The sequence below is a fragment of the Abramis brama genome, assembly GCF_963993115.1.
Source record: "Abramis brama genome assembly, chromosome: 24".
Lineage (NCBI taxonomy): Eukaryota > Metazoa > Chordata > Actinopteri > Cypriniformes > Leuciscidae > Abramis > Abramis brama.
The window spans coordinates 4,827,276-4,852,648 of record NC_139986.1 but is presented as its reverse complement, the minus strand read 5'-3'; the positions used below and the strand labels follow the sequence as shown (position 1 = coordinate 4,852,648).

The 25,373-nt window shown below is 38.0% G+C and overlaps 1 protein-coding gene across 5 annotated transcripts in view; it reads right to left on the bottom strand.

Moving 5' to 3' along the window:
* Positions 1-12,269: 12,269 nt before the first annotated feature.
* pfkpa (phosphofructokinase, platelet a) overlaps positions 12,270-25,373 on the bottom strand; it is a 35,187-nt gene continuing 22,083 nt past the window's right edge. For 2 of the 5 annotated variants that reach the window (XM_084102583.1, XM_084102584.1), the window contains exons 16-22: positions 24,585-24,737; positions 19,724-19,888; positions 19,471-19,532; positions 17,721-17,832; positions 14,477-14,576; positions 12,991-13,096; positions 12,270-12,904 (exon numbers count right to left, since the gene is read on the bottom strand). In XM_084102583.1, coding sequence (XP_083958709.1) covers positions 12,748-12,904; positions 12,991-13,096; positions 14,477-14,576; positions 17,721-17,832; positions 19,471-19,532; positions 19,724-19,888; positions 24,585-24,737 — 855 coding nt within the window. In that variant the 3' untranslated portion in view covers positions 12,270-12,747. Of the gene's footprint in view, positions 12,905-12,990; positions 13,097-14,476; positions 14,577-17,720; positions 17,833-19,470; positions 19,533-19,723; positions 19,889-20,952; positions 21,106-24,584; positions 24,738-25,373 lie in introns of all 5 variants that reach the window. The other 3 variants (XM_084102582.1, XM_084102581.1, XM_084102585.1) reach the window with 2 other exon arrangements.

Below are 25,373 nucleotides of genomic sequence, written 5' to 3'. Positions count from 1 at the left end.
CCACGCTTTACATCATGCACAATCAGACCAGAACCATGTGTTAATAAAGAAAACAGAAAATAAGGGGTTCATTTTGATTTCATGATTCATATTTGTCTTCACTTGAAAATTTTCATGAAAATCCCAGTCATATTTTTTTTTACATATTACACGTTTATGTTAAAATATGTAGCCATATATTTGTTATATTTAAATAAAAAATAAATATTTCTCCTTGTGTTCATTTAATTAAAACTAGACTGTAACTATTTAATTTAATTTTATATAAATAAATAAATATTGAGATTAAAATTATACTGAATATCGTAGAAAGGCTTAAACATATTTTTGCTAGATCACCTAGCACAGTGGTGTATTTCTACAAACTCAAATTTACCCCTAATCTGATGATCTTTTCTAGGTGTGATTTGTAATAATGGACACATGTGGGCATTTATCACAACACACGACTGTGAATACAGTGACTAGTTAGTAAGACTGAAGGCAGGCTTGTGTGGGTCTCCAGGGATGGTGTCCATGGGGCTCGTCCATTATTGTCAGTCAGTTATCAGTGTTTCTCCCGGTATGTGAAGGTCTCAGTGGAGTAGGAGCCCACAGTCTCCTCAGCATTTAACCTGGGCCTCCACACTCTCGGCTCTTTCATCAAAAGCATCCTGCCTATTTTGTTTCCCAGCACCGCTGAGAGTTATTGCTCGTGACTACTGCAGTTCTCTCTTTTCTCTTGCTCTTGCTCTCTCTCTCTCTCTCGCTCTCTCTCTCTCTCTCTCTCTCTCTCTCTCTCTCTTAACTTGCTGGGATTGTATTACCCTGTGATATTCTAGCACTCTCTATTAAATATGCATGAACCCTAGAGATGAAATTAATTTTGGGAATGCTCACTTCTGAATGTTCAAATATGCCTTCATCTGCTTTTGTATCAAACCTTGAATGTGTAATTTCATTTAGGATGGAGGCGGTAGATTAAAGCAGCACCATTTTGGCCAATGATCAATGCAACGCTGAAAAAAGAAACTCACCCAAAAAATATTGATATCTGGTGGTAATTTGGATGAAAACTGGGATTCAGTTTAAAGTCCTTAAGATATTTCAGTAAAGACATGTCTGGAATGATTAAAAGTAAATGTTCACCAATTTTTTTTTAATTATGTTAACATTTAATCACCCTCATGCCATTCCAAAACGAATTTAAATCTGCATACATTCAAATGTTGGCACATTAAGATTCAATTGCTCTGTCTTGTGACCAACATGGTGTGATCTGTCCAGTATTATTTTAGTACCATTAAGATACTGTTATCTTTTTCATTTTATTTTAGTTATAGTAATTTAGTTGTGTGTTTTTAAAAATGTTATAAGTTTTTTATATGACTATATTTTTATTAATTTTTATTTGTAAATTCCAAGAGCTTAGGCTTCTGACTTGTTGCCCCGCTGCCCTATCTGGCAATGACTTCTCAGGCAGCGTTTTTTGCCAAGTAAGACATGTTCCTGGATCAACATATTTTGTTGATCCTGGAATAACATTCCTGTCCCAAAATTTTGTCCTTACCCTATCCCTACCCCTAAACATAACCCTACCCATAACTTTTCCCTAAAATCAGAGAGAAATGATAGGTGAATAACACTGATGTTGAAGCACCTCAGCCTGGTTCCAAGCCTAAACTTGACAAACTGTAAACTTGTCCCTCAAATCTGATTGGTTGATTGGAAAGTTGTTCCAGGATCAACAAAGATGTTGATCCAGGAACATGTGGTACTTGGTGAAATCACGTTCACCGCTTACCCACAAAGATACTTCACGAAACGACTTCTGAGGCAGCATAACGGTTTATGATACATCTATGCTGCCTTCAAAAATCAGTTAGATGAAGGGTCTCGGGAGACCGGAAGTGAAGCTAAACTTTGGATTTGCACGTGCCTTCCTACCTTGAAATGCATCCTCTGAAGGCAGCATTTTTAAGCTTTTGGACGCAACAAACATTTCAAATGGGATGAATACGAGCACAGTGTTTTAGGCCAAACGGAGGGGAAAACTGAAAAAAACTCCCATCAGTTCGCCTTTTGCTGACAAATAAATGGGAATGTCTCAGTCCGGGTAACATGGAGAAAGAGTAAACATTGTTTATTTAAATACTAACGACATTGTGGGTTATTGTGCGACAATACAAAGCGGGTTGAAAATCAGCGAAGATGCACTTTCAACTAAAAATGAAATATATATATATTATTATATAAAATATTATATATATATATATATATATATATATATACATACATACCACAATAGTATTAATTGAATTAGCTTTATATATATATATATATATATACTGTATATATATATATATATATATATATATATTATTTTTAGTTGAAAGTGCGTCTTCACTGATATATATATAGCTAATTCAATAAATACTATTATGGTATATAAATAATACTTAAATAACACTGCCATATTTGAAAGAATTTGAAAGTAAAATATGAGCAGATTTTTTGCATCAACAAAAATTTCCATCTTTTCCACACACAAAACGAGTGTATGTCTTCAGAAAACTGGGATATAAGGTTCATATGATACTTCAGCACTTTTGTATTTTTAGAGCTCTTATTGCCACAATCATGGCTTTTCACTTCCACTGTATGGAAAAGAGCAGCTTGAACATTCGTCAAAATATCTCCTATTGTGTTCCACGGAGAAAAAGTCATACAGGCTCGGAAAAAAACATGAGGGTGAGTCAGTGATGACAGAACTTTAAATTCTGGGCAAACTAAGCCTTAGATCATCCCCACAATCGGACATAACCCTGTCATTGTTGCCGTAGGCTCTAGCTGTGAAGCTTCCCGTAAGTCCCACACTCACTAGAGTTGAGTTCCAGCATAAAAGCAAAGTGTGTGATTGGTTCCACACAGACATTCACTCTAACTACATCTGCATAATTACATTCTGCAGCAGGGAAGTCTCTCTGGAGCCATATTGTTTGGAGACCAGTCAAATCCCCTCTCAGACAGATAACCCAAAGGCTAACCACAGCTGATTCCAGAAAGGCGTTTTTTACTCTTTCCCCCTCAGAGTAATAATTGGAAATCCAGTTTATCATTTTTTTTATCGATGGCGAGAGTGTGAGCCTAACTGGTACCTTGATTGGGGTGCGTCAGTAACAGTTGGGGTTAGATGTGGCGGGTCTCTAGTAGGCGACCCCTCGGTTCTTATCAAGTAAAGTGGTTAGTGATTAGCGTTAATGGGGATTGGTAATGGCCTTTGGCTGTTACATGGACGGTCATGCTTCAAGTCAGGGTGCACTGTGGGAGTTGTTTGTTGTTGCGAATGTGCACGCATAATTGCTTTTCTCAAGGGCACATAAGCCATGCGTCGCTCTCCTACATTGTGTGTGCGCAGAGAACGTCATAAATCCATTCACAGTGTTTCGCAGCCAAGTTTTTCAAGTAATGCTTTAATGTCTTGCACTCGCATGCACCTGGGTGGCACAAACAAGACAGGTTAAACTGCATTGGTGCATGCGCGTTCTTTTCACCCGCTACACTGAATGCCAGGCGTTCCTGTTGAGCTTCGCCCATGCATGCTAATGCATGCTTAATATTATTCTTATGAACTGCCAGTGACTTCACATGTTAGCCAGCACTCTGTCAAATTAATGTCAATTCCATTAATGGCGCTGTCCATTTTCTCGCCCTCTCCCTTTCACCGGTGTGGTCGCAGTGTGCCACCGAAACTCTGCAGAGATGGAAGACAGAGAGGAGAGAATTAACGTCCAGTGTCATTTATCAAGAACGGGACCCAAAAGAGCAGATGAAACTCTGCCGATGAAAATATGTCCTGAGAAATGTCACTGAGATATTAGGTTTAATATATCAAATCATGAGTCTTCCCAACAGTGCTGAGCCAACACCAGTTCGCCGCCTCATGCTGTGCGTAAACACCGTGGCGTACGATCGGCTTTATAATCTACGGGGAACGGTCAGCATGCGGGAAACGGCGAAGCAGCAAAAGGTGTCGTGATTGATGTCTGGTTTCGCGAGCTATCATTTGTCCTACAATCAAATTTGAGAATCTAAGCAAACCATCAGTTCGCTATCTGCCACATGAGGGATGAGCTCTTTCCTAACTCTGCATCTCCGTGGTCGTGATCGATGTTTCGTTTGAGAAAAGCAATGTGGCGAACAGCAGCTGTGATTGTTCAGAAGACAACGCTAGTTTTGATGAATGCTGCCCACCTGCATTCTGCGCTAACTCGCAGTTCTTGCTGAATTTGAAAGCAAAACTGATAAACAATGTGTGAGAGAGTTATAGCCACCACTTACCCAACTGGACACAAGAGATCAACGTTTGTCTGGTTTGCTCCGTCCAGTTAATCCTTACTGGTAGATTTTTAGTTTTAATAAAAATCAACCTTTGAAAGTGCCTGTAATTAAAGACATATCTATAAAGGATAAGGGCCTGGAGTTAATGTCCCGTGATTTATGACTGTTAAAGGATTAGTTCACTTTCAAAAACATTTTTGCTGATAATTTACTCACCCTGATGTCATCCAAGATATCCATGTCTTTCTTTCTTCAGTCGAAAAGAAATTAAGGTTTTTGAGGAAAACATTCCAGGATTTTTCTTCATATAATGGACTTCAATGGCAACCAACGGTCTGAAGGCTCAAATGTCCGTCTCAATGCAGCTTCACACGATCCCATTCGAGAAATAAGGGTCTTATATAGCGAAACGATCATCATTTTCAAAAAAAAAAAAATATATATATATACTTTTTAACCACAAATGCTCGTCATGTACCATCTCTGAGATGTGCAACGCATTGCACATTGCACTTTAAGTGTCCTGTTTGGAGTTTAAAAATAATTAAAAGTTATTATTGAAAATAATCATAGTTCACCCAAAAATGAAATTTCTGTCATCATTTACTCACCCTAAAGTTGTTCCAAACCTGTATAAACCTGAACACAAAAGAAGATATTTTGAAGAATAAGAGTAACCAAACAGTTGATGGACGCCATTGACTTCCATAGTATTTTTTCTTCCTCCATACAATGGAAGTCAATGGCGTCCATCAACTGTTTGGTTACTCTTATTCTTCAAAATATCTTCTTTTGTGTTCAGCAGATGGTTCATACAGGTTTGGTACAACTTGAGGGTGAGTAAATGATGACAGAATTTAAATTTTCGGGTAAACTATCTCTTTAAGATTTTATATTTGTTGCCTTTTAAAGAAATTTTGCTACTATCTAATCCTACTTACTCTTGCTTAATGAAATAGCAAAATATTTAAAACCTGAGCTCCTGGCTCGCCTGGGCCAGCAGAAAAAAAGAAAAAGAAAAAAACTTTTACATTTGATCCCAGTTGATGAATATGAAAAGCATTGTTCCTTTTCTTCTCTGTTTAAGCAAGGGAAAGCAGATCAGTAATAAGGCTCTTGATACCATCTCCAATAACACACGAGAAAGCAGTGAAGCGCACAGCCCTTAATCAATGAAACATCCAGCGTCAGATACTGTACAGTACAGTACAGCAGAAATTTGTTCAATCTGCCTGCAAAAAAAGCTTCAAAAACTCCCACATTCATCATTCACGTTTTATCGAGCTGCAAAAGCTGGAACATTACACCAGTTTATTTCTTCAAGGATTTATTCATTCATAAATATTCATCCTCCACATATGTCACACACACACATGATTTATCTGAAAGAGAAATATTGCTTTTCTAATATTACACACCGAGATTTATTGTCTCTCATTACCATTGTTATCGCAGTAGCTTTCAAGTAATCTATTTTTACCACTATGGGCGTTCACTATTTACTGCACAGGAATATCATTCGGGATCATACATCTTTCTCCAGAAATCCATATAAGTGTGGAATCAAAGGCAGAAATCTGCAGCACAAAGCATTCTGGGACCCCACATCGACTGAATTAAGCGTCTCTGTAATGGAAATGGTCTATTTTCCAGGGCATTAGAATGATCCAGGCCTGAGTTTAATTGGAGCGCTGTGTTTAAGAGGAGTGATGTATGAAATGAAGTTAAAGTCAGGCAACTCCACACTTCTGAGCTTGATACGGACCCTGAAACAGGCCGAGGCTTAATCAGTCAGATGAGATCAGATTCTGATTTAAGACGGAAGGAAATAACAAGGGAGAAATGAAATGGTAATTACTATTGATTACCTATGTGCGTATGACCCCACAGGCCTGGCTTTGCATACTTAAATCAACTTAAATAATTGGATTTGCTAATTTTTGTACGTGTAAGCGAGTGTATGGCTAGGACTATGAAATGCGTCCATGCTCACTAAAAAAAAAAAAACCTTAAGACGCTTGTGATGAATTATCTAACCTTTAGTTTGTGTTTTGAACGTGCACTAGATTTATTGGCGAAGTTTGGTACTTCGGTCATTGCATTGCACTTGATCTTAGCAAACAGTATTATGATTCTGAGTTGGGAATCATTTATTATGTGATCTGTCTCTACAAATAAATCCTGCACACATGTCATGAGTGCACATGCTCCATGATGAAGATCAGGATCAGAAGCAGTTGTGGTGTGTGTGTGTGTGTGTGTGTCTGACAGAAGCATGAGTGACCATGCTGCAGAACACGTGCTCACGGCTCAGTTAGTGTGATGATGCACTGCTGCCCCCTGTCGGATGGACAGAGAATCGCATCACTATAGCATAGCAAACGCTAATTTTATAAGACAGTTTTATAGTTTTTATAGACGTTTACGTCTCGCATAATCTGAATTTTGTATGTAAATTGTTTTGTTTCTAAATGTTCTGATTCATGTGATGCAGTCAGTAATTTAACTATATAAAAGACACTGGCCCAAATTCAAATGTCTTTTTTATTTCACAATGGATTTGAGAACAGAATGGAGGACTCATTAATAAACATACTGTAAACATTTCTAAGAGTACATGTTACAACAGCATTTAGAATATATCAGTAAAAATAAAGTGTATATTAGAAGTTGCCACAGTCATCTGGGAACAGATAGTGTCGAGGATTCAACAATAAATAGTACTATTGCCATGATTGATAAAATAAATAATTCCAGCAGGCTGTATTTGCCGGTAATTGTTCAGATCATCCCAATATAAAATAGTCTTGATAATTATTGACGTATAATGTCTCCATTTACAATATAACTTAACTGCATCACCATGCACACATTAAACATTACAGATATTTATAGATGAATGAATCCTATTTTCATCTAACAAGCTTACTGACCCGTCCTTTAAGACCAATGTCCTCTAAGACCAATGTCTTTTAAGACCAGTGTATGGCCTTTAGTATTAGTCTACATGTTTTCAGACTTGAATCATTTGGATTGAATCAACATTTTAGCTAAAATTGAGTTTCTCTTCACCTTTTGTCCACAAGTAAGTTTGACGACACTTTTAAGTTGCTGAATGTGGATTGGTTTGAATGGTTACTTCTAACAATGATTGTTTATGGAGGCAATATTTAAAAAGGCGAGCTCTGGCACAACACAGGTACGTTTGGTGTCCAAAGTCTAAAGTTTTTTTTAAATGGTTATATTTTTAATTAATTTAATAATTTGTTAATCATCGTCATGGATCACAAGATGTTACAGGCCATAACAATATAATATTGTTTTGTAAAAAGTGTCTTATATAGCTGAAAATCATGATTTCTTGTTGTCCGAATTAGTCAGTGTATTTTTTCCATCATGTATCGTGTAATCAGAATATATATTGTTTTGATAATATTTCATTTATTTGATTTATAAAAGCCCCTAATAGTCATTTTGCTAATTCTACATTCAATTATTTAAAAATGTTTATCTTACAAAAATGTGTGTCCATAAATCTTGCTTCAATTCTGTTACCGTATCATTCTGTGCCTTTAAATTGGTGGACTTATCTCCAGGGGGCCAATGTTTCGGAAAACACTGAAGCTTCCCCGGGCGCCGCCATTGATTAGCAGACCATCACCTGCTGTTAGCACTCCATTGACTCCCATTCATTTTGGCGTCACTTTGACAGTGAATAACTTTACATCTGAGGCGTTTAAAGACTCCATTTGTCCATTATTTATTTCTAAAGAAACAAGAAAATGTATAAAAGGCTCCATTACCTTGTATCTTACGTTATGGCCCCTTTTAGAAGCAGTTTTTGTAAAAATAGGCTAACGATTGCGTCATAACCACGCGACTCTCTGTCGCACAGTAGAGAGATTACCGTATGGACAGGAGGAGAAGCTCGCGGGCAATCGGGGGGACGTGGAGGCAAAATGACAAAATAATTAATCAGAATACTTAGCAAAAGTTTCTCCTGCTCATGGACACCTCCTACAGTACTCACTGTCTCTGCAAGTTTCGGAAGGGAATGATTCAGATTTCTCTCGGCACAGCTACTAGAAGACAGACGGGTTGCTCATCTTCGTCGTCAAGCTCAGTTTGAGTCTGCGCAGTCGCTCAGCCATCAGGAAGAAGAGCTTCTAATTGACTTCACTTTTCTCCGTTGAATCCAATGGGGTCGCTGTGTCCATTTCTTTTACTGTCTATGATTATCTCCCGCAACTATGTAAGATACAGGAAATGATGTCACTTTCCCTCACTGATAAGATCTGAACCACTGAGGCATGTGTGCTCTCTCAGAGAAAATATTTTAATCTAAAATTAAAACTTGTTAATAAATTGTAAATCTAAATTGTTAACTGTTTTCAAAAGGAATCACACAGTGAGTTGTTTTTTTAATCATGACTTCATTAGTGCCATGTGCTTTCGTCGTTTTAATCCAAACATGCCAAATGTGAACACACCCAATTTTGATTCGCCATGTTTGGTAAGAATAGAGGAAACATTTTTGTCTTTCTTTTTTTGCTTTCAGCCAGTGAGAAATTCCTTTTTCTATTAAACGTACAGTATGGAATTTTTCGCCACTAGGGGTCGCTATCTCTTTACAATAACAAAGGCATAGTTTGATGACGCAACATTTGCTAAGAATTATGGATCTTGTCATCAACGTCAAGCCGACCGATCTAATAATGTTTATGGATGACTGAATACATCGATGCTTTTATCATGACTGTGATATGAAGCAGTTCGGGATTGCTAAGAGACAGCTATCAGCTCCACACGCGACGCGAGTCCCGCAGATATAAAAGGAATATGGACATTTCATTCTACCGAACTACACGCAGAATTACAACTCACAGGTCAGTTTATTAGACAAATTAAACTTGTGAGGTGACGCAGCGCTGTTTCACTTGGTCTAACATTACACTATCACACTAAACTGCATTTGAATGTGTTGAAATGTATGTGTTAGTCTGTCTGTATGAGACTAGCAGTAAGCTAGATCAACATTAGAATAACATACAGATCATATTCTAACATTTTATCATTGTTGAACTATATAACATTGATTAGTTTTATGTAAATGTGCTCACCTGTTTAATAAAGTACATGTAGGAGCGGTCGAAGTCTCGGACGTGGAGCTCTCGTTTATATACTGTCTATGGGAGCTCTCGGCATCTCGAAAACACCGCGCTGATATTGACTCTCGTTTTAGTTCTCCTTTTTTATCCAAAGTCTGCTTGCCATGGTCCATAATGTTTGAACGAAACAACAACAGCGTGCAGATAGACATTGCGAACTACACAATTGTCTGCATCTGTCGCTTTGGTTACTATCAGACGGCTCTGGTTCATAACTCTGGTTGCCATGGCAGCACGAGCGGAAACCAGGGATAACGCGGATATGACGCCATTGACGGCGACAAAACGGAAATAAAGAAACCGGACGTGTCTTCGAATTAAATTACACATTTCTCCTGGTTTGAAAGTTGTTGGAAACAGTCGGGATAATGTAAGTACACAACTAAAAAAAATATATAACATAGATATAGTGATTTTTGCTATTTTTAAAGCAAAAAAGTTACATATTGTGCCTTTAAGAGGCGATATTTGCCCCTTAATTTAGATTTACTAAGGCAATTATTACTATTATAAGAAAGAAAACAATCTATCCTAATTAAATGTATGCATCCTATTTTATGAAAAAGAAAAAAAAAAATCTTAAATTGAATAAATAGTCTTAATTTCAGTCAAAATAATAAGACAGAGCAGAAAGCTTTATTCTATTTTATAGATTTACTGAAGAAATTGAAATGCTGTTACTAATGAAATGAACTCAGTCAACAGAAGCACAGACGCTCAATCTGAAGTGGCATTTTGATGTTTTCACACACAATGTTTAATGCAGCTGAGAGGTGACATGAATGTATTAACACTGCATATATAATTGCATAAATAATATAATGAGATTAGAAAAACACGGATTCATTTAGTAATGAGACGCCAGTCTGTGTTGCTCAGAGACACTAAGGTTCTGCTGTGGTTTTGTTTGGAACTATTTTCATTGATGAAATACAGCAAAAACAGACAATATTTGATCTAATGTAAATCGCTTAATATTAGCTTTTCGTTATTGTGGAAAACGCCCTCAGAGCTCGTGTGTAAGCCGATGCGCACCATTTGGGCCCAACATGATTCCACTGTGAGAAAAAGTGGAATTGGTAACATAATTATTAAGGGCTTAGCAAGAGACATTGACGACTTGGCTTTTTACGACACTTTCTCATGCTGTGGGGAAGTTCTGTTGAGCAGAATGGTCTGTGACATTAATGGAGAAGCTAAAGGCTATGGTTTGGTCCATTATTCCACACTCAAGGCTGCTGAGTTGGCAATTAAGAAGCTATAGGAAGCCATTAGAGGAACGAGTAAAGAAATACTACAGACTTTATGTGTAAAACCTGCCATGCTTGTGCAGTGAAGAGCTGTGTTGGGATGTGTCTCCAGCACAAATGTTGAAGAACAGACTCGTAGGGTTGTCTCGTATTCCTCGTTTGATGATGCCATTATAGCTATATCAGTAATGATAGGCTATATTGTCGGAAACTGGCCATTGAAGGTCACTTTCTTTCAGAGTGTGTAGAAAAAAGGAAAGAGCCCCGGTGAGAGCAGCCTCGACATTTTAATGTTAAGTCAATTTTGCTCCAAGCCCCTGTGAATTTTCTGTCAGCATCGCACCACTGTACAGAAATATTGCCATTTTCAAATGCCATGGTGGTGGTGATGGGAGAAACAAAGCTTTTCAAAACTTTGAATCAATTAAATCAATTGCGTCGCAAAATGATCCGCTGTTTCGAAGCACTTGAACCGCCACATGCTGGTCAAAACGGTTCAAAACTCAGAACTTAAAACCCAAACAGGCATAAAACACCTTTAACAAACCAAGTGCAAATGTTATATTGAATGTGTTATCAATGTGCAATTAACAAATCATCTTAAAGCATTAAATATCAAAGTGTCTGTATAATGTGTTACTTTATTAAATTGGTTAATCAGGCTAATAAGAGACTAACAACTCTTACTTTTTATTTGACAAATATGTCATTATAATGTTAACAAATGTATAAACCTGAGCCGTGATCAAGTAAAAACCATTATAGACGCTGGTTCACGGGTTCTCAGAGATCATCGCCCCCTAGTGGAGAACCACTGACATTTTGAAATGTTTTGAATCAGTTATGACGTAAGGAATCCTCGTTTACTGAAATCCCATGACTTTGACAGTTTGATATGCAAGTTTTGCAATGTTTGAAACCCCCCATTACTATATCATGGTGTTTTTATACCACAATATTAGAGCTGCACAATTCTGGTTAAATTGAGAATTACGATTTTCTAGTTTGAAACAGAGATCATGATTCTCCCACGAAAAATAAAACAAAATAAATACATTTACTAGAGGTAAAAGATGTTATTTGCTGCAGTTTATCTGAAATGTTTAATTAATCTTAATATATATATATATACACATATATATATATATATATATATATATATATATATATATATATATTTTAATGAATGAATGAATGATTCAATGACTCACTCATAAATACTTGTTTCATTACGGGATGAATCAACGTTTTTGAACAAATCTCTTGAACGAATGATTCAATGTCAAATACATTTTTTTAACAGTCACTTGTCGCCCCTCTGGTGGCATAACGATGTAATTGATGCAATTGTTATTTAAAGCATAGACAGGCGAATCGTTGTCATTTAGCAATGAGATCGAGTGGGTGTTTGAATCGAGATCGCAATATTGTAACAATGAATCGTGCACAGTATTCATTACATGGCACTCAATGGCACATGACGCATGTGTGTATGTCAAGTGTGTTTATGTGTAAAATCAAACAGCAGACATTGATTTTCACACATTGTGATTGTGGTCTTTATTGGTCAGGCAAATGTTAACACTTGATGATGTAATACATTCAAACATCAAACGGTGCTCTAGCAATGTGGCCTTCACCGCATACAGCGCCTGACACCGGGAAGTGGGATTTTTCCTTCTTTCTGGGAACTTCAGAGAGAGAAATGTGCTTTGAAGCGTAACACTATTGCAGACATGGCGGGGTGACAGCGAGGCCGTCGCTCGAAGCACAGCGACAGGAGTGAGAGGGAATAAAACAGTCAAACCAAACTGCACAGCGTCTTACACTCTCCTACGATTAACAGTGATTTCTGTAAAATAACAAAGAGTGACATTTTTCCAACACAGCGATGACACACACAAAAAAAGAAAGCGGGCCGGAGAACAAAAGTGTCGACGACAGCGCTCGCAGGACAGACGGGCCCGTCTAAAGCGTGACCTTTGAACGCCGCCGTGATTTGGATGAGTTTAAATGGCAGCCGAGACCTCTGACTCTCTGGGTCGGTTCAGGGCCACGTGTTCCAGCTGGCCCGAGTCTGACACGTCGTAGCTGGTCTTGTACTTGGCTAGGATCTTCATGAGTGGACGTAACTTCAGCCACCACTGTTCCTTAGGGATTCTGTGACTGAACACACAGAACAGAAGGTCAGATCTTATTCATTTTGAAACATAAATTAGCTGGTTTATGGAAGAACTGTGGTGTGAACATACACAAAGTCAGTCTCATCTTTCAGCTGAACCACAGGCTGGAAAACCATAGCGCGACGCCGCATGCCCAGCAAACAGGCCGAGTCCTCTGTGTTAGCAAACACTCTCCCTATGGAACACACACAGGTTTAACACGCGCTTACAACATCACTGTCTCGTCATTAGGCTGTGAAGCATTTCTGCAGGAAGTGTTAACTCGTTCCCTGCCAAATCCGTGTTTTCACTGTTATACGGTAGGGGGCGCTATTACACGCCTTCTGAAATAGTACAGAATCTTCAGATTTTCTAAATATTCTGGGGGCCACGAAAGTTTTGTTTAAATTATCAAAAATGTCTTAAAAATGTTAAAACGCTGACTGGCAACTAAAAAAAAAATTAAAAATACAAAAATGCTGGCAGGGAAAGAGTTAAAAAGATTCTGATATGGTGTGTCAGTTTGCATATGACAATAACTGCATTTTATCAATAAATACAAATGCATGCATGATTTATATTCAAACATTCACAATAACTTGGCCTGGTCTATTTGCAATAAATCAAAATAAAATAAAATAAATCTATAAATGGAAATATATTACAAATCCACAAAAATAAAAAAAACGTATACACTTATGGAAGCTTGTTTCTGCCACGGAATAAAAAATAAAAAAGGTAATTGTGAGTTTTTATCTCAGAATTCTGACTTTTTTTTCTCACATTTCTGACTTTTTTTCTTGCAAATGCAAGTTTATATTTCACAATTCTGACATTTTCTCAGAATTGTGAAATATAAACTCGTAATTGCGAGAGAGAAAAGTCAATTCTGTCACATATTTGACTTTCTTGCAATTGCGAGTTTATATGTAAAAATTCTGGGGGGGAAAAAACGTTAGAATTGTGAGATATTAACTTGCAGTTAAAATCTGAAATGTGAGATAAAATGTCCGATTTTTTTTTCTTCTCAAATTCAAATTTGAATTGTGAAATAAAAAGTCGCAATTATCTTTTTATTTTGTGTATTCCGTGGCGGAAACAAGCTTCCATATAGACTTGAATATAACTTTAGAGTTAATATTTCACAATTACACTAAAGCTTCACCACGATAATGCACTAATACCCTGAAGGACAGTCTTTCACTGAGGTCACCAAATCAGACTGAACAAAATTCAAATGTTTACCTTCATCTTTATTCATCCACAGGCACAGCAAAAGAAGTAAACACACACACACAAACACACAAACACACACACACATAACTAGCTGAAAAAATGCAGCGACTCTACAGTATCATTTCAAAATCAAGTAAATGAAGGTCAAGGACTCTGTTGAGTACTATGCCACATCTGTGGTGTTTGTGTGCAGTCATGATTACACTAACAATATGATGGTTACTGAGTGCCTTGTGTACAACAGCACAGGTCAACAAGAAGGACAAGTGGTGATTGAATTCTACAGATTTTTGAAGTTTGCTTCATTATCCACATGACTCATGACTGTTGTCATTTCTACCTTGTCTGTAGCTTTCATTCAGTTTCTTGGTGATCCACTGCATGGCCTTGGCAGCGATTTTGGTCCCAAAGTTACGGTCAAATGGAGAAGGAGCACCACCCTAGTGAAAAATAAATATACACATTTTAATTAACTGATATTGTTTATAGTATTGTATATTAAATATAAACTTATTTATCCTATAGGCCAGGTATTCCATGCACACAGAAGCATACTTTCTGTATAAATACAGTTATCCAGCACTAGTCGAGTCACGAACACCGTGCTACGTTATATTTCACAAACGTAATTCCTATCGACCAGCTCACTTAGCACGGCTTTCGTGACTCGATTAGTCGAGGCTGTTTTCCAAGATGACGAATGCCTGAAACGCGTAATGTACTGTCTTTATAAAGTATCTTCTTATTAAACTGTCTGTACACTTACAAAGTTCTCAATGCTTCGGTTTGCATGTAGGGACCCTCATTATGCTACCGTGTTAGTGTGAGGCTATTTTGAGCCTTGTTAGTGGTATTAACTAGCGATTTACTTTTACTTACTCTGTGCCCCATATACTAGCGTTATAAGCTAATCTGTTTTTAGAGATAAAACTCTTTACTTTCGATTTTCATGAAAACGCATCGCAGGGAACGATCGACTCGGTAACCATGTGTTAATTACCCCTACAGTAACGCACACTTGGATTTCACACACGTGTAAAAGAAAAGCTAACTTTTATGTGCAGGCTAGCTGCTATGTTTGATACTTTTTCTCTATGTCTAAATGTTCACTCCTCGGGTGCCTAACTTACGTTTTACAATGCAGGGACTGGAACTACAGATATGCTAGTTATAAATACAGTAATCATTACTTTATTTAGGCAGAATAAGTTCGTTGTGATTTCCAAGCTCATTGATGTTAGCAGTCTTCCTTGTAGAGTGCGCTCTGGTGGACAAACTATGCAGCGCCAACACTCATAACATGGTTGCAGGGTGTTTCGTCCGCTTTTATTTTATTTTTTAAATATTCATTTATCGGCCGTTATAAATGCCGATACTGATAGTTTGGAAAATGCCTAATATCGGCATATAATATCGGCCCGCCGATATATCGGTCGGGCTCTAGTGTGATGCGTATGACGTACAACCAAGCGGCAACCTCCCCGTCTCTCTCTTGAAACCAACACGGAAGTGAGTTAAACTGCAATTCATTAACTGGCCGCTTGGCCTGGCTGCAGAAGTGAGTCAAATCTGTATCTCCCTCATGTTAAAATTACCAACTTTACAGCAGAAAAAAACATGTTTACAGCCTGGTTCTCTCTGTGGCTTTGGTCTATACAGCTAATTTTGCCCTTCATAACAACTGTGAGGGGGGTGAATTTTTTTATAACTCATCCGTTTAGTTGATTAATATTTAAATTTAAGGGTGTGGCCACTTGAGTGACAGGTGGATTCCCGCTGATGTCAATGCTAGCCGTTTGTCTGCTGTTACTAGCCGTCACTTCACCTCAGCAAATGTTAGCTGCTGAACTTGCCTTCTCTGCAGTGTTTGTGCTTTTTTTCGGGATTATTTCATACAATTTAATACTTGGGTACAAAGCCCACGTCTTTGGATTCAGTCGTTGTCGTCGAGTATCGTTTGAGAGAACAACCAGCGCTGTATTTCAGTTGTTTTCCTCTGTGAACAGGCACTAATGGATGTCTGACAATTTCGTTGCTTTTTGGGGTTTTCAAATTTAAAACGTCAATAAAGGCTCGTTCGTTCTGCTCTCACGGAACAGATGGATTATAATATGCTTATGTACTGTCAGATGAAATCATGCAGGCGTCGGCGCTTTCTCCGTTCATGCAATAAATGCACATCCATGAATGAGCGCGGATTTTCTAGCGCATTTAACGTTACTTGCACTTCAAAGGCAATATATCTATGGTTTAACGGTTTAACCCATTTGAGAGGCGGCCGAAATCAGAATTTAAAATGGACTGAATAAGCTCTCTACGAACTTGAGCGATGCCGCGCTGACGGACCATGAAAGAGTGACTGACATGTATGCACATAAATCACTGTCACACACAAACACTCTCGAAGTAATACACAGTCTCACTTGTAGCCATGTATTTTAACTATTATAATATTTCGAAGGGCAAAAACAGGAACTTTTAATTGGCTTTACATCATCAGCTAACTCGATCATGTCGAGCTAGGTGATTTCAGATAGCCAGGCTCATATCTATGGCCAGGCTCCTCAGCTCCACTCACGCACTGTTTGCCTATTTTCTGTTATCCGGGAGTGACGCAAGGCCAAGATGGCGACGGAAGGCTCCGCCCACTTTAGGCTTCAAAAATGCTCTCCAGAAACCTACGGGTGACGTCACGGACACTACGTCCATATTTTTTTACAGTCTATGCGTACAACCCAGAAGCGTTGCGCTGTTACACTACGTGAACTCACTCAGAGAAACACAATAGTTGAATAAAGTCGTTATTTTTGTTGTTTTTTTGCGCACAAAAAGTATTCTCGTCGCTTGATAAACTTAAAGAGGCTACATGCGATTTTCTGAAATTTAAACTCACGACTGACACCTGTGGCCAAAAAACGGAACTGCTCTTCCTTTCTGCTCGCTCTCGTACGTGCACACTTCACAAGTCATCCGCTGCAAAGAAGTCAACGTTATGTTTACAGAGGTAAGAACAGTCAATACATATATTGTTTGAGAAACTAAGTTTGTTTGCTGACTAGCGGTGGTGGCAGAGTGATCTGAAACGTTTAACATGAACGCGCTTGACGTCACATCCGCAGACAGCGCGCGAAAAATCCGACCCGACAGAAAATAGGAAAAATAGGATACAGGCTTATAGGTGCACCCACTGTGAGCTGACAAGGTGTCAGTATGCTCATCAGGAGATGTTTGAGTCATAAATGGTCAAATAAAAAGGCTATTGTTACGTTTATTTTGGGGAAAAAGTTGCATATAGCCTCTTTAAGGTTGAGCCACTGTAGTCACATGGACTATTTTAAACATTGTCTTTAATAAAAGGGCCGGCAAGTTTTGATCCCTTAGAAGCCTATGGAGGAGTGAGCCAGCTCTCAGATTTAATCAAAAATATCTTAATTTGTGTTCCGTAGACGAACGAAAGTCTTACGGGGTTGGAACAACATGAGGGAGAGTAATTACTGACAGAATTTTCATTTTTGGGTGAACTAACCCTGTAACTGGTTCCTGTTGGCCACTGTGTTCTTTAATTTCTGATTTGTGTGCAGTACCTGCTGCATGTGACCCAGAACATTCTTCCTGCAGTCAAACACTCCCCGGCCTTCCTCAGAGTAGAGCTGATAGATGAAGTCTGTGGTGTAGTTCTCATTACTGTTCTCATTCCTGCACGAACACAAGCACACACACAAACCGGCTGAGTGAGGAGTGTGTGTTGAGACGCCTGAGGCTCTGCTCACACATCTCAATCACACTGACCCAAAAATACTCTCATCTGAGCTGAGAGGAGATCAAACACGAGGGAATGAAGACACACAGATTCTGTGCTGCATGATATCCAGAAAGACACAGACATCCAGACAGATACATCGACAGACAGACTGGTGGATAGACAGACAGACAGACAGACATCCAGACAGATACATCGACAGACAGACTGGTGGATAGACAGACAGACAGACAGACATCCAGACAGATACATCGACAGACAGACTGGTGGATAGACAGACAGACAGACAGACATCCAGACAGATACATCGACAGACAGACTGGTGGATAGACAGACAGACAGACAAGTGGATAGATAGATAGATAGATAGATAGATAGATAGATAGATAGATAGATAGATAGATAGATAGATAGATAGATAGATAGATAGATAACCTAGTGAAAAATAAATATGCTAAAATATATATTTGAAATACATTTATTTTATGCAAAGTATACTAAATACCCTGCAATTGTACTTTCAGTAAACTAAATTTGTATACTTAAAAGTCTGCTATTTTAGAGCAACTAATTTTGTTCTTAATGTACTTGAGTTATCCAGAAATAGTGCTGAGGTCCAACTTAAGATATACTTAAGAATATTTGATTATGCTAAAGTGGAATTATTACAAGTATACTTTAGGTACACTTTAAATATCTTGCATTTAAAGAATGATATTATACAAAGATCATACTATCTTTTCTAATAGTGAAATTAAAACACATTTCAGGCTTAAAGGGGTGGTATAATTCCCTTTTCACAAGATGTAAAATAAGTCTCTGATGTCCCCAGAGTGTGTATGTGAAGTTTTAGCTCAAAATACCCCACAGATATTTTTATATAGCAAATATATTTGTATTTTTATATTTAATATATTTGTGTCTGTCCCTTTAAATGCAAATGAGCTGCTGCTCCCGGCACAGAGGGCGGAGCTTCAACAGCTTGTGTCCTTTTACCTCACACAGACATGCTCTGAAAATGTCTAAAACTTTCAGCCTTTTATGTTCAAACCAGAGTCAGAAAGATGGAGAGACTCAAGAAGAAGTGACAACATGTAGAAGCAAAAGGACATTTCTGAATGGTTAGTTGATGAATTTATGTAGCTGATGTGTAGTTATCTTCTAGTCATTGATTAGCATATTCTGACATGATAATCTATAAATCGTGTTACAGGGGGCGGGGTTTATGTAAATTCTAGGGTTGGTGATGTCACTAACCCGGGAGGAATGTCGTGTTTGAGTGTTGTAACTTTGCAGATGTTGTTTATGCTTAAACAGCAACATTACACACTAACTAAAGTTGGAAAAGTGAAATCATAATCAACCACCCCTTTAATATTATGAAAAGTGCATTGTGCAGTAAAGAAGAGCTCCAAATCAAGTTTAATTAAATTTTGTATATCAGTAAGTATCAAGAGATATGTCAGTAAATATGTTAATGAATTGTAGTATACTTAGTATGAAATAAATGTATTTAAATATATTTTGGTATAGGTTGTTTCACTAGATAGATAGATAGATAGATAGATAGATACCTCAGGATTAGTCCTCTCTGAATGCTGGTCTTCATTTTCTCTGTCAAGTGCTCTACATTCGACTGAAAGAAAGAGAAAAGCAGTTCCTTCATTTAACCAACAGATGGCACTCATGTTAATTGTTTAAGAAGTGCACTAAACTTGGCACTGAGTCAAAGTTTATACCATGTATGTAATTATCTATGAATCCTATTACGTAATTTATTTTATTTCTAGGACACTAGCGGTTTAACAGCATGTGTGTGCTGGTAACCTGTAGGTCTCTGATGTCAAACGGTTCCTCATAGATGTATGCAGCATCGGCTCCAGCCGCTAGACCACCAACACTGGCCAGATAACCACAGTACCCCCCCATCGTCTCGATGATGAACACACGGTGCTTCGTACCGCTGGCAGACTGCTTGATGCGGTCACATGTCTGACACACACACACACACACACACACACACACACACACACACACACACATTTAGTCATGTTGTATCTTGTAGAGCAATGCATCAGATATTGCTCCAGCCAGCTGAATCTCTGACATTCCAGACACATGGCATGCCATGCAACAACTTGTTTAAAACATACCTTAAAATGTCTTTCCTTAGTAACTATCACAATCAAAAATCAGCTTGGAGACATAATATTTACTTTTCATGTAAATCTAAGCAAAGAATTAATTCTTTTGCATTTACAGAGAGCTTTTGGGAAGACAAACTACACTAAATGGACCTTATGATGCACATTCCTGATAAAAAACTATTTATGATACACAATAACACTCCTCACACTTAACTGTATATAACATACAATTTGTTATTCCAAAAAATGAATTATTTTATTACTGAATATCCTTGAGTCATTCTTAGGAAACATTTGTGTGCATTGTGTGTGTTCACATTTACTAGTGCTATAATTAAATCAGTCACAATACACTTTAGCCTTGTTTATTGTGTAATGTAAAATAACTTTTATTCTTACTGTAAATGTTTGTTTTTCATTGGAAAATCAGTCAATTTGCATGCAAATTTAACTTATAATAATAATAATAATTCTATAAAACAGTAGAATTTATTTGCTGACATTATAATTACCTGAGTAACATCATTTTTTTTATTTTTTTTATATATATATATATATTTTTTTTTTTGTACCACATGACTCAAATAAAGCATGAGTCACATCTTTATCAGTATTTCAATCCTCTTTTGGCCTTTTCAGGCCAACTCTAGTTCAACTCTGTTATGGGAATATATAATAATATTAAACACTAGAGTACTGATGTAAGTATTGTGATATTTGCAAGCTAACACCATTATTAGACGTTTAACAATTTCAACCCCATAACATTCAACCCCAAAATGTGAATGCGAACAGGCTTGGTCCAGTTTTCTTTTGAATTATAATTATATAACTTCCAAAAGTAATGTGACAGTAATGTTTCCTAAGAACGACCCCTTTGCAGACAGGAAGGAGTTTTTTTTTTCTTACCTCCACAATGGCATTGAGGGCCGTATCTGCCCCGATACTAAGGTCAGTGCCGGGAACATTGTTACTAATGGTTGCAGGCAGCATACAGAGCGGGATGCAAAACTCCTCATAGTGGGACCGAGCCTCATTCAGCTGCAGCAGACACTCTAATGCCTTTGGCAGGTCAGCACAACACAGCAGGGGACCACAGGGGACAGGACAATGCACACGTTAGACCAGCAGAGGGAGTACTGGTGCAGGAGCGGACCCTGTTGATCGGACACCCACCGTGTGATGGCCGCCATTGCTTCCGATTGGGAGTTGAAGGGAAGAGGAAGGGGGTACAGATGGGATGGGATCGACTTTTGCACTCACATGCACACGGGGTAGTCATGTAGCAAGACACTGAAGCGGGACGGCAGGTATTCTGAACATACTGTAGAAGCAGCAATATGATCCAGTCCACACATCAACATTCAAAATGTACAGTAATGATGCTTTTGCTACATCTGCATATTGAATTGCGACTGGTCTTCTTTCTTACATCTACTTGCATACTTAAGTATCAGTATATTTAAGGGATAGTTCACTCAAAACTGAAAATTCTGTCATTATTTACTCACCCTCATGCCATTATTGCTATTTTTTCCATAAAACAAAAACCACAATGTTTTCCAGGATGATATATGAATTGTGCACTATATTTAAAATCTTCTGAAGTCATGCAATAACTTTGTGTGAGGAGGAACTAACAAATTTAAGCCAAAATATTGTTAATTATAGCACATTTCACAGTGGATTCTTTGGTAAATCAGTCGCAATTTCGGCGCAGGCTTGGAAACAGAACTTGACAGTATTGCCACAACATGCAAGTACCCCGTTTACATGTACATGGTTATTTTGAAAAACGGAGACATTTCCCTTCGTTTGTGCCCTTCGTTTACACGCAAATGGAGAATTCGCCTCTGAAAACGATTCTTTCTAAAAACTCCGGCCAGAGTGGAAATTTTGGAAAACTTTGTTTGCACGTTTGCATGTAAACTGAGAAAAACTGAGTTTTAGGCAGCCGACGTCACAGTATGCGACAGAACTTGCACCTGCGTCAATAGTGTGACCTTGTTCAAAAGAGAAAGTGATTCGTTGCTGTTGTTGCTTTTTTCGGGATTCTGATTGGCTAACATGGGCTTGAGCTTCTCGCTACACTGCCACCTACAGGTTTGGCATGCTCTTGACGGCATATATACACGGGTTCGGGTAAACAAACACTTTTCTGAAATCTGACAGGTGTGCACAATGTTAATTTTGAAAACGGAGAGGGTGAAATGTCCGTTTATAAAAATAGCCAGCCACGTGTAAACGTAGCCTTAATTATAATGCCTGATCTGTGACCAGTGATTTCTGATATGTAACGATTCATGTACAGTCAGATGTTCTTTGTCTATGTGTCAGTAAATCAAACCAATGACTAAATGGTCAACTTCAAATTGTTTCTCTTAGTAGGATGAAAATAATCTGTTATTTAAACTGTGATTAAATTATATATAGAGAGCGATCAAAGAACGCTCCCTTTTACAATCGCTGGAGCTGTCAATCAAACAGCGCGAGTTTATCAGTGACTGAGTTCTGGACTCTCGCCAAAACTCCCGTTATTACAAAGTCCCTTTTATCTATACTCTTTGGTTAAAAATCAACAAATCTCTTATTTACATTGTCTTTGTACTGTTGGTTATGATGAAAGCATTCGTCAGTGTGCAGAAGTCGAGTTGCAAAGATGAGATCACTGCATTCATGCGCTCAACAATTGGCTACATGCTCATCACTGCAACGTTTCATGCCACGATCTAAATATAATGCTATAGATCTAAATATAATGCTATAACCAACAATCTCCTTGATTAGTTAATCTTGAGAGCTGTAATAGTAAAAACGTGCAAAATGTTTTCGAGGGAGTTCCACATGTGTTTAGACTGAAGTCCCACAGTAGACTTCAAACAGAGCGTTCAAATCGGGCTAAAATCAGGGCAGCAAAAATACCTTTTATTTCTAAATTATGACAATTTTTTATGAAAATCATACTATGTATGCACTAACATACTAACTATAACTTATAAGTACATCCTAGGAAACATTCTAAAACAATAAAAAAGCATTTAAAGCTTTAAAGCATAGTAATGCATTACTTTTAAAAGTAAATTTCCCCAACACTGGTCAAGGGAACAAATTCTTAATTCATGGCCATGATATTTTTTACTTGTCATGTGCGGGGATTCTTAGTTCAAAAGTATTATACGCACTATACAATTATTGTGCAGAGCCGTAAGTCACAAGGATTACTTGTATGGTGCTTTTTTGGTGTCATTTTGCAAATTTGATTTCCCTAGGCCCATGCAATTATTTAAAAAAATAATAATTGTATGAAAAAGAACAAGGTAAAATCCAATATATCTTTAAAATACCTTTGCATTTGAGTTACACAGACAAGAGAAAGATGAGTTTGTAAGGACAAGAGGGTGAATAAATGACAAATCATTTTTAGCTGAACTATTTCTTAAATGAAAAAAGTTAGTTTGCAGCGGCCTGTGCTTTTCTAAGGCTTGTGTTCATTTAAACCTTTAACTATGAAACTATGCAGACAGACTCCAGTTCAGTCTGCGTTAGCTAGGGTCAGCGATCTGTTATGACGGCTTAATGCAGTGTGATCATAGCACAGCACAGGCTCAGTCACATGACAACCACAAAAAAGCAGAGCTCAAAACATGCCGCCATCATGTCATCGCCACTTACCTGTTAGCTAACGACTCGCCTTTGCGTTTATCAGCCAAAACATTGAGGGTTAGTGTAGAAATGTTTCAGGATAAATCTCACAAAAATGTCCAGATCATCTTATTTGGTATATATATATATATTTTAATATTTGGTGTAATGAAATTTAAGCTAAAATATGACATTTCTTTGTGAGATTCATCCTTCTGTTCTTAATTGCCTGTCATTAGCTAGCTGATCAGTAACTAGCATGGTTTAATTTTGGCTTGCATGCTTGTTAAAGTAATGGATGAAATCATTAATTTTGTAACACCCTGTCTACTAAGATGCCTTCATGTGGTTGCTTTGAAGGCAGCATAGATGTTTTCCTTAGTTTATAAATGTAAAATTTTCTAAATGTATGACTCATTTATACTCACAAATGAGCACCGCAGTCGCTAAACTGTCTAAAGCTCACATTTATTATTTTAGATCATAAGACATGGCATTACGGCCTGTATGAAACCAGTTCCCTTAGGAGGTGCCTTCATACACAATCCTGTCTTGAAATGGGAGCTGCCTAAAGTTGCGGTCACAATAGCAAAATACTGGCAAAAGTGGTGTAGTGATGTATGAAGCTAAGCTCACACAGAAGTCACTTTCAAACCATGAAGCTTTCTGTTGTTCAACCTCACACAACATTAGAGTTTGCGTAGAATTCCTATTGAACTGACTAGATTTTGTCAGTGAAAATTCGATGACCGCACCTTTAGGTTACGGAAAGCACTGCTGCTGCTAACCTAGACTGATGTAATTGGCTGATAAACATAAGGCGAAGCCTCTGTGATTGGCTTGTAAAGAGAAGACAGAGCCTCTGATGTGATTGGCTGGCGGGTGACAGCCTCACTTACATCAGTGATAGCGTTCAGAGCCGTGTCTGCGCCAATGCTGAGGTCTGAGCCGGGCACATTGTTGGAGACGGTGGCCGGCACCATGACCATTGGCACACACAACTCCTCATAAATCCCGCGGGCTGCTAACAACTCCATGATCCCCAGGTAGGCCTGCAGGGCAGAGCCGGGGATTTAGTGAACCGCTACCGGTGCTGGGAATGGGGATGGAATGAGGAGACAGACAAAGAATGAGAGAGAAAGACGAGGCAAGATTGGGGAGGAACCGAGTGGAAAGCCATGGCCATCACAACGGAGAGCATGAGACAGAGGATCCACTCCATACACACACTTCAGATAGAAACACTTGTTTAAAATACATACACACATCCTGATGATTTCTGTATAGAAAGAGAGAAGATGAGCCTGAACTCAGCAGCATGAAATGACTTTGGAAGAGCAGGTGAGCTATTCTGCAATTGAAGGTTATTGTTCAGTCTTTAATGGCGTCGTTTGTCATCTCAGCTGTGTGAATGTTACATTTCTAACAGCTGAAAGATAACCAGTGCCTGCTAAGAATATGATTATCACCTCATTCTTGAATGATTTTGGATGTTCATTATGAAAAGAAGAGGAGCACAGGAAGTTGAGTAAGCTTTAGGTGATGCTACATAGGAAAACATGATGGAGAGGGCAGGCAACTTAACAAAACTTAGTCATGGACTTAAGAATTATATTGTTTAAAAAAATTAAATGTACAGTCATCAAGGTGTAAAATGTATATATAATAAATAATTATTACATTTAAAA